This window comes from Lithobates pipiens, unplaced genomic scaffold (genome assembly GCF_037356315.1).
Source record: "Lithobates pipiens isolate NorthernLeopardFrog02 unplaced genomic scaffold, aLitPip1_a1.2 Scaffold_19, whole genome shotgun sequence".
NCBI classification, from domain to species: domain Eukaryota; kingdom Metazoa; phylum Chordata; class Amphibia; order Anura; family Ranidae; genus Lithobates; species Lithobates pipiens.
The window spans coordinates 422,565,055-422,582,575 of NW_027507764.1; the positions used below are offsets into that span (position 1 = coordinate 422,565,055).

Below are 17,521 nucleotides of genomic sequence, written 5' to 3' on the forward strand. Positions count from 1 at the left end.
TGCGGGAATTGACTTCCCGAAAATTAAGTGACACCCAGGTTACTACTCTAGAGGCACCTCTCACATCTGATGAAGTGGCTACAGAAATCGCCAGCATCCACAGATCCAAGGCCCCGGACTCAGATGGCCTACCCATAGAATTCTATGTACAATATAGTGAACTACTCACCCCTAAATTGTTAGAACTTTATAACCACCTCTTCGATACTTTCACCCTGCCCCCCTCCATGAGAGAAGCAACCATTATTTTCATACCTAAGCCAGGTAAAGACCTAGGCCTCCCAGAATCATACAGATCTATATCACTCTTGCAGGTGGATATAAAAATCCTTGCTAAGGTCTTGGCCCTCCATTTGAATCAGGCGATATTGAGTCTGATCCATGCCGACCAAGCTGGCTTTATGCCTGGCTGCAACACCTCATTTAACCTCAGAAGACAGAAAGTAAGGGACTGGAGGTCTGGTCCCCAGCCAGAACCACCAGAAAGAGGGAGGAGCTAGCAGACTATCACGGTACGTGTTGAAAGTGAAGTACCGTATTTTTCGGACTATAAGGCGCACGTAAAAGCCTAAATTTTCTCCCAAAAACGACCGTGCGCCTTATAGTCCGGTGCGCCTTATATATGACCTGTTGACATCGCTGGAGTTCTTTGTTAACAGTATCTGTCATCTTGACGTAAACCTTCGGACTATAAGGCGCACGTAAAAGCCTAAATTTTCTCACAAAATCGACCGTGCGCCTTATAGTCCGATGCGCTTTATATATATGGAAATATCCATTTTATCAGCCGGTCGTTGCTAGTGCGCCTTATAATCCGGTGCGCCTTATAGTCCGATGCGCCTTATATATGGAAATATCCATTTTATCAGCCGGTCGTTGCTAGTGCGCCTTATAATCCGGTGCGCCTTATAGTCCGAAAAATACGGTAGAAATAATTATGTATACAATTATATAAAAAATGTACATCAATTTATTTGTACAATAAAATCAGATTTTATTGTACAAATAAATTGATGTATATTTTTTATATAATTGTATACATAATTATTTCTACTTCACTTTCAACACGTACCGTGATAGTCCGCTAGCTCCTCCCTCTTTCTGGTGGTTCTGGCTGGGGACCAGACCTCCAGACCCTCATTTTCTGTATATTTTCGGATGATGGTACAGGATAAGAGTATTACTCTAATTTCACATGTTGTGAGGCAATTCATTTTCTAATCATTCTACATGCCGACGTCGGTTCCTGAATCGTCATGGACTTAGATACAGCTAAGGCATGTCTCAGGGGGTTTAAGTTTGGTCCTAAATTCATCAAATGGGTCCAACTATTATACCAGGCCCTGAAGGGTATGGTTGTCACTCATGGATGGACTTCCCAGTCATTTGACCTAACTAGAGGCACCAGACAGGGCTGCCCCCTGTCCCCCTTGCTATACGCTCTAGCAGCCGAACCTCTAGCAATATCTATTAGGGACAATCCTGTGATTCACAGTCTTCGTCTAGGACTACTTGTAGAGCAAATTAGTCTCTGTGCAGATGATATTACTCTACCTAACCGATTCTGGCACCTCCCTAAAAACAGCGTTACGAACAATTGAATATTTTGGATCTTTTTCCAGTCTTAAAATCAATTGGAACAAATCCCAAATATTGCCCATAGATAGCTTTCCCTCCCCTAAACTACAGTAACAATTACCGCTATAGCGTGTAAGTACCATCAAATATTGGGGGTATCCTTTTCCAGATCACCAGCTGACTACATTCCCCTAAACATAGAATCCCTTTTTACCCTAATCAAATGCAAAATCCAAGTGTGGGCCAGGCTACCATTGGGAGTATGGGGGCGCATTAATATCATCAAATTGATTCTATTGCCCAAGCTATTGTACATGGTCTGGCACACATCTATATACCTACCCTTGAAATACTTCAAATTGCTAGATGCTCTGCTCAGGATGTTTATCTGGGGCAACAATAGACACAAACTGGCTTGAAAAGTACTCAAAAACCCCACGACTTGGGTGGAGTAGCCATTCCAGATTTTAGTTTGTACTACCTAGCATCCCAATTGGTCCAACTCTATCATATAGGCAAAACTGACAAGCTCCGGTTTACTACACTTCTCTGCCTGCAATGGTCTCAGCAAACCACAGATCCACTAACAGCGATTGTAGTGAGTCAGAGAGGTAGTGAATCTGAGGGCAACCAAGAGTCGCCCCTATATCAATATAGACGTGTGTGAGCCATCACTACTAAGTTAATTAAGATCCCCACATTCAATGACTGTACCCCTCTCTGGCATAAGTCTTTGCTTGAATTTTGTTTGATCCCGGACACAGAGGTTTGGAGAAGGAAAGGGGTGTACTATTTACATATCTGATGGGGCCCTTAAAACTTTTGAAGACCTCCAAAACACATACAGTATATGCTCCCTAGAACCATGCATTACAGATACCTCTAACTTCGCCACGTTGCACGCTCCCAATTTTCCCAAGCCCTCCCACAATCTACTCCAAATGTCCTTCTGGCGGTGATCAAGGGATCAGACCCGCGCAGATTAATCTTGGATTTCTACAGCATGCTCCTCATTCCGTCAGCTACCATAATAGCATATAACATCAAACCAAGATGGGAAAGGGAGGCGGGGCCGCTGGAAGATGAAGAATGGAGCGAGGAGCTTGATGCCTGCAAAGTTGTCTCCCCTAAGCTTCCCGACAGGTTACCCCAACTGTATATTTTGCATCGTGCGTATCTTACCCCTCTCAGAATCGCCCTATTTAGGCCACAATCCAATATGTGCGATGTCTACACTAGAGACAGGCACGTTTTTCTGTCTACTCTGGGCATGTCCAATGCTCCAGGGTCTCTAGAAACAGATTGTAAACTTCCTTCATGACGATATGGGCTCCCCCTTGCCCTTAGACCCTAAACAATGCCTATTAGGCATTTTCCCTGACTCTGACATGGACAAAATTACAAAAACATTTCTCCACGAGACACTCTTCTAAGCCAAAAAAATTATAGCCCGACATTGGATGAGGCCCTCACCCCCAACTTCACTGAGTGGAAAACAGATGTGAATAACACCCTACCTTACAAAAAATGTGTATATATATATTAATAGAGGCTGCCCTGAAAAATATAATAAAATCTGGGACAGGTGCCTTAAGTTCACTAGCCAGTGCACGAACCATCCCCAAGAGTAGCTGATAATAGTTTGACTAGGTCTTGATCCTCACTAGATGTTCATGAATGCTCCCAACTCTATACCCCTCCCCCGTTCAGTAAAACCTATATAACCTGTCCGAACTTTAACTCCACCAAACCCACATGTATTAATAGATGTATCTGTCACTTGTGTTAGAGTTTCTGATATTGCCATGTACCATGCAGTGTTATGTTTCATATGTACAGTGTTCAGTAAAACAACGTTTAATATAAAAAAAAAAAAAATGGGCACTATAAACTCTAGCAGAAATGCTCCTGGTACAAGTATGAGTTATTTTTCATTAATATTCAAATTTTCCATGGTAGTCTGTTAAGCAATTTGTGTATTTTCTCTAAGCCCTTGTACACACGGTTGGACATTCCAACGAAAAATGTCCGATCGGACCGCGTTGTCGGATAATCCGACCGTGTGTGGGCTTCATCTGACTTTTTCCGTCGGAATGTCCGACCAACAAAGTTTGAGAGCTGGATATAAAAATTTTCCGACAACATGATCCAATCGGACTTTGTCCGATCGTTTGTAGAGAATTCCGATCGGACAAAGTGCCACGCATGCTCAGATCAAATTACAAGACCAAAGCTATTGGCTACTAGCCTGAATGTAGTCCTGTTGTAACTAAATAATGTCATCACATGGGTGGGAAAGGGGGGGGGGGTAAGTGAGGGCAAAGTAGTTGAGGGTGGGATGAAATACGGATTGTAGGGTGGGAGAGTTTAGATGTAAAAGGCTGTGATCGCGGGGGGGGGAGCGGGTTGGAGGGTTATTGGGAGAGATGGGGGCAGAGGAGACAGTCAAGGACTGCAAGCATGGTACAGGAGACAGTCAGGGACTGCAGGCATGGTACAGGAGACAGTCAGGGACTGCAGGCATGGTCAAAGAGACAGTCGGGGACTGCAGGCATGGTACAGGAGACAGTCAGGGACTGCAGGCATGGTACAGGAGACAGTCAGGGACTGCAGGCATGGTACAGGAGACAGTCAGGGACTGCAGGCATGGTACAGGAGACAGTCAGGGACTGAAGGCATGGTACAGAGAGAGAGCTCTGCTGCTCAGTACAACAGGATACCGCTCATAGAGTGTCTTCATACAGAGCCCCCCTGTTCTCTCTCCCTCAGCATCCAGCCAGGGAGAGCCCAGGTCCAGTGCTCTGTGGCCGGAAGTCAGAGCTGGAGGAGGGAGGTGTACAGCAAGGAGACAAGGCTTGTGGACTGTTAGGATGGGCTGGCCTGCACCTAGCGATGCCACTGGGAGGAGGGGAGGAGGAGGAGGCCCGCTCCCAAGCAACGTCGCTTCTGGTACCGGTTTCAAAGCATTTTCGCGAGTACCGATACTTGCAAAAATGGCTAGTATCGGCGCCAATATTGGTATGGGTGCATGCCTAATACTATACTATGGTATAGTATACTATAGTGCTGGGGCTGGCAAATAAATAGTCCCATGGCAATATCTTGTCACTGAAAACTACATTTTCTAGGAAACACAACCATAAGGACTTATGCACATCCAACTTAATTTGCAGTTATATTTCCATGCCCCAGGAGAGACAGCTTTGGAGTACAGCCTTCCATGGTAATGAATGGCTGTACGCTAACTGCACTTGTGTAAATTCACTTATGGGTGTGACTCCCTGAATGCATCTTGTGTGCATCCAGGAACTTGTGCCTGTGTCCATGTTTATGCAAGAATGGCGTGTACCAGGTTACAACTAGTGTACAGCCATTAATTACTGTTGGTGGTCGTACACTGCAGCTGTGCTTCCTGGTATGCCTGCAATTTATGTTGGATGCCCAAAAGTGGCCCTGTGCACGATGGGTACATTTATAGAGTCCTTAGCAGGTTGAATACTAGTGTGTCCTTAATTAAATGTTTTTTTTTTATCAATAACAGGGTGACAGATTTAGAAAACAAGCTCCCACCAAGCAGCTGTGCATCTTGGCTGCCATTGAGGTTCTGTACCTTTGGAAAGCTCTGCCCAACTGTTCTCTGTCAAATCTCCAGCACATGAGCCAAGGTATTGCTTGCTTTTATTGTATTCTAGGATCTGTTTGCAATTGAATAACCATAAGAGGAAAAAAAAATGCATTAAGGCTCAAAAGCTAAACAATGTGCAGCAGCTAGTACTATACTCCAATACACAGTACCACAAATTGATATACAAGAGTGCTAGCATGTGTGTCTGCAGGCTGCACACCGTAGAGCGGGAGGGCGGAGTCTAGACACATGGGTAAACTTGCATGGTATCACTGGTGGAAAGCTCGAAGAGAAGCCTGGTAGTTGTGCGCCGAGTTAGGTTTGGAGCTTTGGGTGCTGAGTGGAAGATCTGCAGAACAGCCTGAATGTCCAGAGCAAATAGACCTGTGGCTAGTTCCACAGTAAAAAGCCAAGCTGAGGACCATTTCAGGAACTCGATTAAAAAAAAAGCACAAAAAGAAAATCAAAAAGTTGGTTGTTTTGGCTAGATGTGTCCCTCAGGCTCAACCGCATCAAAAATATCTCAAGGGTCTCAGTATAATAGGGGTTCAACAGATTGATCAAGTAGTAGAAGTTGTTGAAGAAACAATTAAAGACAAGCAGAATCCAAGGTGGCAACTTTGTATGTGTCTGTAAATTGGAATGCAGGGAGGTGATTGGCCTGTGTGGAGTATATTGAATGCGGTTTCACCACTCTTTATTGGGGGTCATTCTATTCTGGTAAGCCCCTGCCTGCTGCACTAGGGTGGTGTGTAGTGTTGCTGTGCTGAGATCTGTAGGCTTTTGGGATCCACACCTGTTTTCTGCTGTATTCTTTGAAGCTCATATCTTTTCCTTGGCTCTTCATTGGGACTCACATGCTTATTTTATTTGATGTCTGTTTTTTTTAATATTATTTAATATACTATTTGAACAATTTAATTCGATCGGCAGTGGATCACATGTTTCCACACACATGTATCAATTTAGATTTGTTTAGCATTCATAAATGTATGAATATTCATTTCTTAGCACTGCAGTCTTGTATATCAATTGAATAAGCCTATTCGGAGGTCATCCCTACCCTATATATATATATATATAATCATATAGTATGTATTCGCTATTTTGTTACTTATGCTAAACTGATCTCTGCAGGCAGTTATGATCCCTCCAGTAACCCCCTATTTTGTTTGTATACCTATATTCTGTATGAACAATAGCTTGCCATGAGGTGCTGGATCCCTCTGTTGTTGGATTAAGGAATTTGCTCCTTGGTGCCATCCATAAATGTCTGGGAAATGCTGAAGATGCCATTCAGGTGAGACCTCAAACAAGGTGATTGGTAGTAGACAATGAAAACATTTTATTATATTGTGTTTTTTCATCCAGAATAAAACCTCTTTCGTGATTCTGACACTTCTGCATAATATACAGTTTATATAGTTGCTGTGAAGTTCTTATTTACAGTGGAACCATAATGCTGGTCATACACCAACAATCAATAAATAGACAATTTGATCCCTTCAAATCAGGGGTGTCCAAACTTTTTTCAGAGGTCCAGATTTGATGAAGTGAACATGCGTGAGGGCCGACCATTTTGCCTGACATTCTTTGAGCCATTAAAATTTGGTCTAAGTGTATTCATTCGAGCACTAATACACTGCCCAACAAGAATTATCTTGCCTTTGTGGCTGCGTGTGGTAAAGAGATGAACTCAGGTGTATTATTTGGATATACCATATTTATTGGCGTATAGCATACTCCTTAACTTTAAGAGGGAAGTTTCCGGAAAAAAAAAATTTAAATTTTAATTAAAGAACTGTGAAGCAAAATAAGGGTCAGTGCCCATCTTCAGACCCACAATTGCTAGGAATGCAGCACCCACCATTGCTAGTAATGCAGAGCCCACCATTGCCAGGAATGCAGCCCCACCATTGCCAAGAATGCGCCCACCGTTGCCAGGAATTTACCCACCGTTGCCAGGAATTTACCCACCGTTGCCAGGAATTCACTCACCGTTGCCAGGAATTCACTCACCGTTGCCAGGAATGCAGCCACCGTTGCCAGGAATGCACCCACCATTGCCAGGAATTCACTCACCATTGCCAGGAATGTAGCCACCATTGGCAGGAATGCAGCCCCACAATTGCCAGGAATGCACTCACCATTACCTTCAGTGCAGCCTTGGAGGGGACATGGAGGGGGCAGGACGAGCATCCTCCGAGAATCTCCTGTTTACACAGCGGCCTCTTTAGGAGAAAGTCCCACCTTCTTTTATGGACAGAACAGTTGTCCAATGGCAGCACCGGAAACGGGACTTCCTGTTACAGAGGCTGCCGTGTAAACAGAAAATACTCCTCCTGTGTGCACGGCGCTTGTCCCACCTCCTCCCTCCGAGGCAGCCAGCCTATATATCTTTTGTGGCCCCGGCGCTGGGAGATCGTCTGGGGCCACAAAAGATATACATGTTCAAATAACCTGACGGGCCGCTCAAAACCGGGCGCACTTTGGACATGCCTGCTTCAAATGATCATTCACTCATTAATGAGGCAACCGCATTAAAAAGGATGGGTTTGGCCAACTTCAACTGTATTTTCTGCCATGACCGATCCATCCTTGTTGAATAAAATGGTTTTATCCAGCAATATGGTAACATTCTGAAATTATAACAAAACATTACTCTGCATAGCAACTACATTCTTTGGACCTGATTACTTAAAGTGATTGCAAATTTCAGACATGAAATATGAACAAAATACATCCCTGTATAATGTGTGCTTGCCAGGAGAAAAATGGTGAAAGGAGGGCACAACCTGTGATTGACAGCCTCAACTCTGTAACTGTGTGCTGTGTGAAGGGGTGTGTGTCCCTTCCCTCCAATCAGCTCTCAGCGCTCTCCTCACTGATGTAACTTCATCTCTCCACCCCCTGGCAAGGGTTAATAGAACTAAAGGAGTTGTGACAGTAACTCATCAAGAGTACCCAACTTTTCCCACTCATTCCACCCAACTCCTCCATTCATAGGACCTGTACTTTAGCTCCTATGTCTAAAATGTGACCTATGAATAGAGGGAGCGGACCTTTCAATGATTCACCCATCCTCCCTTCAAAGATCATGTTTCATTCATAGAAGTTTTTTTTGTTTTAAAGTAAAATTAGACTTTTTTTTATGAATAACTAAAGGCAAAACTTTTTTGTTAATTTTGGACAGTGGAGAGAGATTAGGACACATCAGTTTTTATTGCTGTCCTGTTTACCGTTATCTTCACAAGTGAAACTAAAAGAAAATCCCACATTTTGGGTTGTCCCCAGAAAAGAAATAGGGGAAATCTTCCAATGGGGACACTAGTTCTGGTAACCTGGGGGGCCCCAAAGGATTCCCCTAATTTGGAGGGATTTCCTCTCACTTCCTGTTAGGCTATTGGACAAGAAGTGATGGGAAATCTATGCAATGGGACACAGATGGCAAAAAAAAAAAGAGAAGAAGACAGGGTTATAACCCTTCCTTGCTCTATCCAAAATGACATAAAGTGTTGCCTATAGTTCTTTGTTTTGCTTTATAGTATTGGTAAAGTTAAATGAAGTTTACTGGGAGTTTAATAATTGACAAGCATTTGTCTGTGCTTATCAAGCATCATTTTAGTTTTACATGTGTACAATAAAAAATTCTCATTCAGTTCTTCCAGCGTGCTGTGAAAGATGAACTGGGGCGACAGCAGAACCTCTACATACAGCCGTATGCCTGCTATGAACTGGGCTGCATTTTGTTGGAGAATCCAGAGGTACATATAACTTTTTTTTATGACTTTTGCTTATTGGTGAACTCCAGGCAAAAAAATAAAACATCTAAATGTGTTTATGGTTATAAAAAAAAAAAAAGATGTTTTTTAAATGAAGCTAGAGTGTGTGTAGCTTAATTGGACTTTGTATCAGCATTTCTTACAACTGATAAGTCTCTGACCTGGATTAACAGAAACCAAAATCTTTGACAGGTAAAGAACCTCCCATATGTCTATTTTAAGGTATTTAGTGGTTTGCCTGGAATTCAACTTTGAGGCCGGGTTCACACTTGTACGACAAACGCTCTGACATTGGGAGCTCATGTCTCAATGATGTGTGAAAATCAATGTTTCCCTATGGGAGCCGTCTTAACTGGTCCGTCACAAGTCGGTCTGACATTGAAAATGCTTCTTGCACTACTTTGGTCTGACTTTGATCCTACTTCAGCCCATTGAATATCACTGAAGTCAGATCAAAGTCAGATCGCGGTCTTAACTGATCCGACTTTGGCATGCGACTTGTGCTCTGATGATCCTAAAGGGGAAACCCATGCTCCAAATTAAAAAAACAAGGGCATGGGTTCCCCCTCTAAGAGCATACCAGGCCCTTCATTCTGGTATGAATATTAAGGAGACCCCCACACTGAAAAAATGGCGTGCCCCCCCAAATCCAGACCCTTATCCGAGCCCACAGCCCGACAGGTCAGGAAAGGGGGTGGGGACGGGCGAGTGCCCCCCCTCCTGAACCGTATCAGGCCGCATTCCCTCAAATGGGGGGATGGGTGCTGTGGGGCGGGGGGGGGGGGCCTTGTGCCCCCTACCCCAAAGCACCTTGTCCTCATGTTGATGAGGACAAGGGCCGCTTGCCGACAACCCTGGCCTTTGATTGTCGGGGTCAGCGGGGCTTATCGGAATCTGGAAGCCCCCTTTTACAAGGGGGTTCCCAGATCCTGGCCGCCCACCCTATGTGAATGAGTATCGGGTGCATTGTACCCCTACCTATTCACCTAAAAAAAAAAAAAAAAAAAAAAAAAGTGTCAAAAATAAAACACAGTACACAGGTTTTTAAAGTAATTTACTAAGGCAGCTCCAGCGCCTCTTCCAATTTCTTCTCCCCTCTCTGGCTCATCTGCCTCGAACGCTGATGTCTTCTGCCTCTGCCAGTTCTTCCCTCTCTGGGTTTTCTACGCTGATGTGTTCTAGCCCTCTCCGATTCTTCTCCCTGTGTCCGCTGTCTTCTGCTTCTGCCGGGTCTTGTCCGCTGTCTTCTCACTTTTTTGCTGGGTCTTCTCCGCTTTCTCCCTCTGTTCTTCTTCCGATGTTGACTCCATGCTCTCTCCCGCGCTAATGCTGGTGCGCGGTGTGCAACTACTTATATTGGCATGGGACGATGTCATTCGGAGGCCCCACCCCTTATGATGTCACTGCCCGGGTCATGATGGGTGGCGACCAATTAAGGGGCGGAAGCAGAAGACAGAGGGAGAAGAACAAGAGAGGGCTAGAACACGTCAGCGGAGAAGACCCGGAGAGGGGAGAAGAATGGGCAGAGGCAGAAGATGTCAGCGGAGGAGGCAGAAGAGCCAGGGAGGGGAGAATAAATCTGAAGCGACTTTGGAGCTGCCTTAATAAATTTCTTTAAAGACCTGTGTACTGCGTTTTTATTTTTGACTTTTTTTTTTAGGTGAATGTGTAGGGGTACAATGTACCCGATACTCATTTACATAGGATAGGGGGTCGGGATCTGTGAGATTCCTGATTCCGATAAGCCCCCCGCTGGCAGACCCCGACAAATAATGGCCAGGGTTGTCGGGAAGAGGCCCCCATCTCCATCAACATAGGGACAAGGGTCTGGTATGGATTTTGGGGGGGACCCATGTTGTTTTTTCAGCGTGAGGGGTTCACCTTAAAATCCATGCCAGACCGAAGGGACTGGTATGGTCTTGGAGGGGGAACCTTTGCTGTTTTTTTTTTTTTTTTGGCATGGCGTTCCCCCTAAAGATTCATACCAGACACAAATTGCCTGCATTGTCAGGATCAAAGTCGGATCCCCGCTCATTAAAGTCGGATGGATGTCGGACTTCAAGTCCCAGGGCAAAGTCGGATCCACAGTCGTACGACTGTCGTGTCGTACCACAGGTAGCCTTAACATTGTCCCTCTGAGGATGTACAGCTATATTGAATATTAAGGGACCCCAGGAAGTGGTATTCAGGTACATTGTGTTATTCTGCTGTCTTCAAGAGGCTAATAAAAGGACAGCCTAATATAACCCCATCCACTCCCATCATGCCTCAGTTTTTTGCTAGTGTCCTGGAAGAACAGATTTCCTCTGAGAGAAGCTAAAACTTTTTTGTATTCTTTTTATCAGGATTTTTCTTTATTTCCCCATACTCAGGACATTTTCTCCCTTCTCCTTGTTCTGCTTCACCACACCCTCCTGAGGAGATTTCCCTCCATTGTCTGGATGTGGTATATGCAGTTTGAGTCTGTCATTTACACCTCCCATAGACGGTACGACTCTGCTTGTCATTCCCCTAGCTCCCCTTCCACCATCACCAGGTGGATTTGTCAGCTCATTGTTCAATCCTAAAGACACCTTTGCCTGTGAAAGAGCTCTACACCCGATCAGCTAGTGTTTGTTGGGCTTTACTGCATCAGATACACTATATTACCAAAAATATTTTAACACCTCCCTTTACACCCACATAAACTTTAATGGCATTCCAGTCTTAGTGCGTAGGGTTCAATATTGAGTTGACCCACATGGTGTGGGGCCATTTTTCAGGGGTTTGACTTGGTCCCTTAGTTCCAGTGAAGGGAATTTTTGAGGCATCAGCATACCAAGACATTTTGAACAATTTCATGCTTCCAACTTTGTGGGAACAGTTTGGGGATGGCCCCTTCCTGTTCCAACATGAGCACAAGCAAGGTCCATAAAGACATGGATGAGCGAGTTTGGGATGGAGGAAGTTGACTGGCCTGCAGAGAGTCCTGACCTCAACTCGATCGAACACCTTTATGATGAATTAGTGCGGAGACTGCGAGGCAGGCCTTCTCATCCACATCAGTGCCTGACCTCACAAATGCGCTTCTGGAAGAATGGTCAAACATTCCCATAGACACACTCCTAAACCTTGCAAGGCTGCCAGCTGGTCTTATGTTCACACATTCCTTAAGTTTTTTTTGGTTGGATATTCAGGCCTCAGCTAATTTAAGCTTAAGTTGTAAGTTTCTTTAGGTATCTCTTTTGAGCCCCCTCTTTTCACCCCTTGGTTTTTGTGGGCCTGTTAGCCTTTGTTTGCTATGTTGCCAACTCCTCAATTGGACTGCTTTTGGAAGCCCCAATGTACCCGAATACTTCATCCGGTATCCATTAAAGTGGTTGTAAAGGCTAAAGGTTTTTTATTACCTTAATGTATTCTCTGCATTACGGTAAAAAAAACTTCCATAGTCCGCTGCCCCCCGACCCCTCTCCCAATACTTACATGGATCCTATCTCAATCCAGCGCTGTGCCCAAGACTAGCAGCACTGCTCTCCCTCTCCTCACAGGACTCCTGCTGCTGTCAATTAAATCCTATGAGGAGGGAGCAGAGGGTGGGGCGGAGCTTCACTTTGTGTGTCTATAGTTGCACACAACCCGGCTCGGGATTGAGCCTGCACAAGTGATTCTAAGCAGCTTGCTATGGGGCACTCAGAAGGGAGGAGCAGCTGAGAGCGCTGGTGGGGGACCCCAGAAAAGGAGGCTCAAGGCTGCTCTGTGCAAAACCATTGAACAGAGCAAGTATAACGCCTTTATTATTTTAAGAAAAATAAAACGAAAACTATTTTAATGTATGATTAAGAAAATAGGATTTTTTAATTCCTGTTATGCTTTTTTTGACGTACATTAAAGGAACACTGATCCTTCCCCTCTGTTCTCATGATTCATTTCTGCTTTGTTACTAAACGGATTGATGATGGGAGTGTAAGGGTTTATACTACACTGTCCTTACAGCTTTTGTTTGCCAGTGTCCCGAAGGCAGCAGCATAACCAAATGTACCTGAATTCTTCATCCTGTTTCCTTAGTGTACTACAAAAAAAAAAAGGATTTTTATGGTAAATCAAAAATCCAGTTTTTTACATCAAGGTAGATAGATGTGAAACATACCTTTTATTTTGTCAGCTGGTATGCAGGAACTAAGCTATACTTTAATGTTGCAGAACGTATGGGTTAGTAGAATTGAAAAATAACCTAAAATAATGCTAATTAATTCATTTTTAATATTCAAAGCAAACCCATCCATCCGTGTCTCCATGCTTTATTTTGTTAAGACATCACTTTAAAAAGCAGCCCCTAGCAATCCTGGCCTTTGCCATCTTGAGTAAGAGCCGATGAATCATGTAGCATATACTTCCTGGAATCCATCTACCCTTATCTCAGGCATGCAGGCAGGAGGGTGTGCTTAGCTGAGAAAACCTCTCCTGCCCTCTTGAAAACTCCTGGGATGTATGACATCATTTTTCTAGGCATGGAAACCAGGAAGTAGCTGAAGAAATGTAAAAAAAAAGTTCAACACAAGTAAATTTGATCTACTTTCCTATCTATGAATACAAATTCTAGCAGAATAATGATTAAAAAAGTAAATGTTGATTGAGAGAGGGACGTTCCACTTTACAGAGGAATTTAATTTACTAAAGGAATTTCTGCTGATTGTACTCCGCCCCCCCTAATCTGTGTGGAAGTTTGGTACCCCGCCTCATGGCCTGCAGACTCCTGGGACATGTCACAGGTCCCTGGAGGCTGCCGGAAATTCAGAAAGTGCAGTGCGGCTTGCGCATTCGCAGTGGGGAGCTGGCAGTGATGACGCAGGGAGTCACAGCCGGTTTCCCACAGTCAAAGTGGCGGTATCGGAGACCCGAAGACTGGCAAAGAACCGGCCCAGGTGAAGACTGAGCTGGATCCTTGGGCTGGTAAGTCCTTTTTTTTTTTTTACAGTATTTGTAGCTGCTGACTTTTTTTATTATTTTTGTAACTGAAGTTCCTCTGTCTATTATACCCATGGTCCTCAGATAGTTAAAAGACATATGATGAATCATAATTTGTGTAAGGGTGATTTAATATTGTGTTTTTTTTTCCACAGACTGTTGCAAAAGGGAAAACTCTGCTTTTTCAAGCCAAGGTAATATCCATGGTCTTCCAGCCTGCTACAGGACTTGGACAGTTTGTAAGATTGTACAGCGCACAAACTAACCAGCTTTCTATATCTCTCTTTGTGTTTTGTGCTGGTTGCAGGAGGACTTCACAGGTTACGACTTTGAGAACAGACTGCATGTACGGATTCACGCAGCCTTAGCTTCTCTCAGGGAGGTGGTCCCTCAGTGACAGCAAGGAGAACAAGACTCTTCTATCCCACACAACGTTCTGCACTTACAACACACAGAAGAGTATCACAATGGCTGACTGTGGATGATACGGGTGACCGAGTATGTTCTCTGAACGCCAGCTGTGCTGATATTTAGACATAATTCACAGTTGCAGTAAATCTGAACTGACACAGAACTATGGCATTTTTAACTAATCTGCAAGTCAAAACTCCACCCTGACACCAGTACAGGAGAATACGTTGCTACAATGGTGAATTTTCCTCAGAATTGTTGTTGTGACTTGTACAAAATCTGTCCATCCTGTGTATTAGGCACAAGCTGTAGTTCTACTTACTGCAGCTAAATAGTTGGCCTTGTGTTATCTTTTCTTTCTGTTGGGGTTGTACAGATCACTCAGTCATTAAGGAGATAGCTGCATTACCATTGTGAACTATACATGCCAGTAAGTTGAACTGCTGTGCAGCAAGACCTAGTTCTTGGAGCAACAAAGTAGTCCATTGCTGATCTTCTCTCTACCTTTTTATTTAGAATCAATGGGGCTTAGTCGCTATATACCCTTCGCTAAAGCAGACCTGTCATTAAAGTTGACCAGCCAGTACTAGAGTAGCTAGTCTACTCATCCATGGTCAGATTCTGATCCAGGCACTGACTGAATTTGAGGTAGGCTGTGACTTGTTGAGGTTTGTGGAGGTGTGATGGCACTCTATGTAATGTTCATAACTACACTAGACCTAGTCAGCTGCTTTCTCAGCACCTTACATGACTACAGTTTAGATGCTGTATGACCTACACATGATGGGCGTGTAGATCTAGCATGGACATCTTCCCATAGAAAATGTAGATCAAAAATAGTATTGTCTGAGGTACTTTTTTCAGACATAGTTTGAAATGGCAGCTTTCTTGTGCTCTTTTGTTTAAAAATTTATAAAAATATGCGCCTGAATAGGAGCATTTATTTTTGCGTAAGTGTGCTTTTCGGCTTTGCTTAAAGTTTTTACAACTCCATTCAAAACGTAGTTTGGATAGAGTGGGGCGGGGGGAGTTAGAACATCTAAGTATTTGCGGGGTATTTTTTTGAGGGGTATCCGACCAGAAATGGTGAGATTTTCCATCACTTTCTGGCCTTTCTATTGAAAATGTGTCAGAACAGGAAGTGAGGGGAAAAAAATCTCATCAGCAGGACACAAGCAGCAAGACAAACCCTTTTTCTAGTAAATTAAGGAAGGTTTAAAGTGTTGTCGGGATTATATGGTCGCATGAATCTACACAAGGGAGATCTTTCCTCATTTCCTGTCCAGGGAATAGGTATCACATAGGAAGCAATGTGAAATCTCCCCTAGGGATTTAAACTCTCCTCAGTAGGGGCACAGATAGCATTTAAAACCCGATGGATTCGAATGCTGCATACACAGGATCGGACTTTCCGGCAGACTAGGTCCGGCGGACCGGAATCCGTCGAACAATTAGATCGTGTGTGGGCTCCAGCGGACTTTTATTTCCCAAAAGTCAGACGGACCTAGAAATAAAACATGTTTCAAATCTTTCCGACGGACTCGAGTCCGGTCGAAAAAACCGTTCGTCTGTATGCTAGTCCGACGGACGAAAACTGACGCTAGGGCAGCTATTGGCTATGAACTTCCTTATTCTAGTCTTGTCGTACATCATCACGTTTGAATCCGTCGGACTTTGGTGTGCTTGTGTGTAGCCAAGTCCATTCATTTGGAAAGTCCGTCTGAACTCTGCCGAAAGTACTTCAGGAAGACCGTCGGACCTAGTCCGTCGAAAAGTCCAGTTGTGTGTATGCGGCATAACCCTTCCCCATTTTCCTGCTTTCTATTACATAGTTACAAAGTCAGAATGAAACAAAAAAGACCATCTAGTTTGACCAATAAAAAATAAATAGAAAACCTCCATATACACAATCCTATACTCACAGCTGATCTAGAGGAAGGCAAAACAAATTACTATGGTGCAATTTGTTCCAGCAGGGTAAAATAATTCCTTCTGTCCTGAGTCAGGTTTTAATATGAGTTTAACAGAAAAGCGAGAGAGAAGATCAGAAGCAGAGTATTTTGTGCTTGAAGACACCTGGCTTTTATTGTACAACTGCTAAGAGGGCAGAGTAAAGCACACATAACACAAAGAGATGTACATAGTCCTCACCGCACACGCTACACCGTTGTAGCATATGGCTTGCCATGTCGAGTAGTAGGCCATTTAGCTGTATACCACTCTGCTCATCAAACCTATAATAGGAAAGATAGTGAGGAAGAAATGAGAATGCAAGACACAAAGATGCTCCAACATTCCTCAGCAAAATTCCAGGATCCTAATGTACTTGCCAATCAATTTCAAACTTTAGACCTGGTTTGAAGTTGATTGGTGTCTGCGAGGATAATAATAATAATAATAAATTTTATTTATAATGCACTTTCCATCAAAAGACCTCAAAGTGCTACATAATTACAATAAAAACAAACAAACCGCTTAATTTACAAAACATTTGCTAAAAAGAAAAGTCTTCAACCCCTTTTTAAAATTTTCAGTAGACTGAGAAACCCTCAGACTATCAGGCAAAGCATTCCACAGACGTGGGGCAGCAGCACAAAAAGCCCTATCTCCCATGGTTTTCAACCTAGTTTTTGGAACCTCTAAACAATTCAAATTAGTTGAGCGAAGGGAACGCGGTAGATTTTGCAATCTAAGAAGTTCCTTAAGATAAGGTGGAGCTTGTCCATGTATGCATTGATGCACAAGAAGAGAGACCTTATACTCAATCCTTGTAGAGACCGGCAGCCAATGAAGAGATTTTAAAATTGGAGTGATATGCTCATGCTTCCGCACTCTCATTAGGATCCTCGCTGCAGAGTTTTGAACGTATTGCAACCTCTGCATGCTCTTTCTCGGAATCCCAATGAGAAGTGCGTTGCAATAATCCAGCCTGGAGGAGACAAAGGCATGAATCAATCTTTCAGCATCGGAAAAAGAAAGGATAGGACGAAGTTTAGAGATATTACGAAGGTGGTAGAAAGAAGTCTTGCATACTTGGATATCCAGTAGGAACATATAGATACAGCTGGCCTCAGAATATCCTTCTTTATCATAACCAGGACAAAAATGTCTGTTTAGGATTAGACTTCGATCTTATAACTTTTAGCATAAATAGGTATACATATGTTTTAGCGGAACATTT

The 17,521-nt window shown here is 43.6% G+C and overlaps 1 protein-coding gene across 1 annotated transcript in view; it reads left to right on the top strand.

The window, feature by feature from the left end:
- TTC39C (tetratricopeptide repeat domain 39C) overlaps positions 1-16,799 on the top strand; it is a 152,599-nt gene extending 135,800 nt beyond the window's left edge. Inside the window, exons 10-14 of the mRNA XM_077492580.1 lie at positions 5,120-5,243; positions 6,406-6,503; positions 8,863-8,967; positions 14,085-14,123; positions 14,237-16,799. Coding sequence (XP_077348706.1) covers positions 5,120-5,243; positions 6,406-6,503; positions 8,863-8,967; positions 14,085-14,123; positions 14,237-14,326 — 456 coding nt within the window. The 3' untranslated portion in view covers positions 14,327-16,799. The remainder of the gene's footprint in view (positions 1-5,119; positions 5,244-6,405; positions 6,504-8,862; positions 8,968-14,084; positions 14,124-14,236) is intronic.
- The last annotated feature ends 722 nt before the right edge of the window (positions 16,800-17,521 follow it).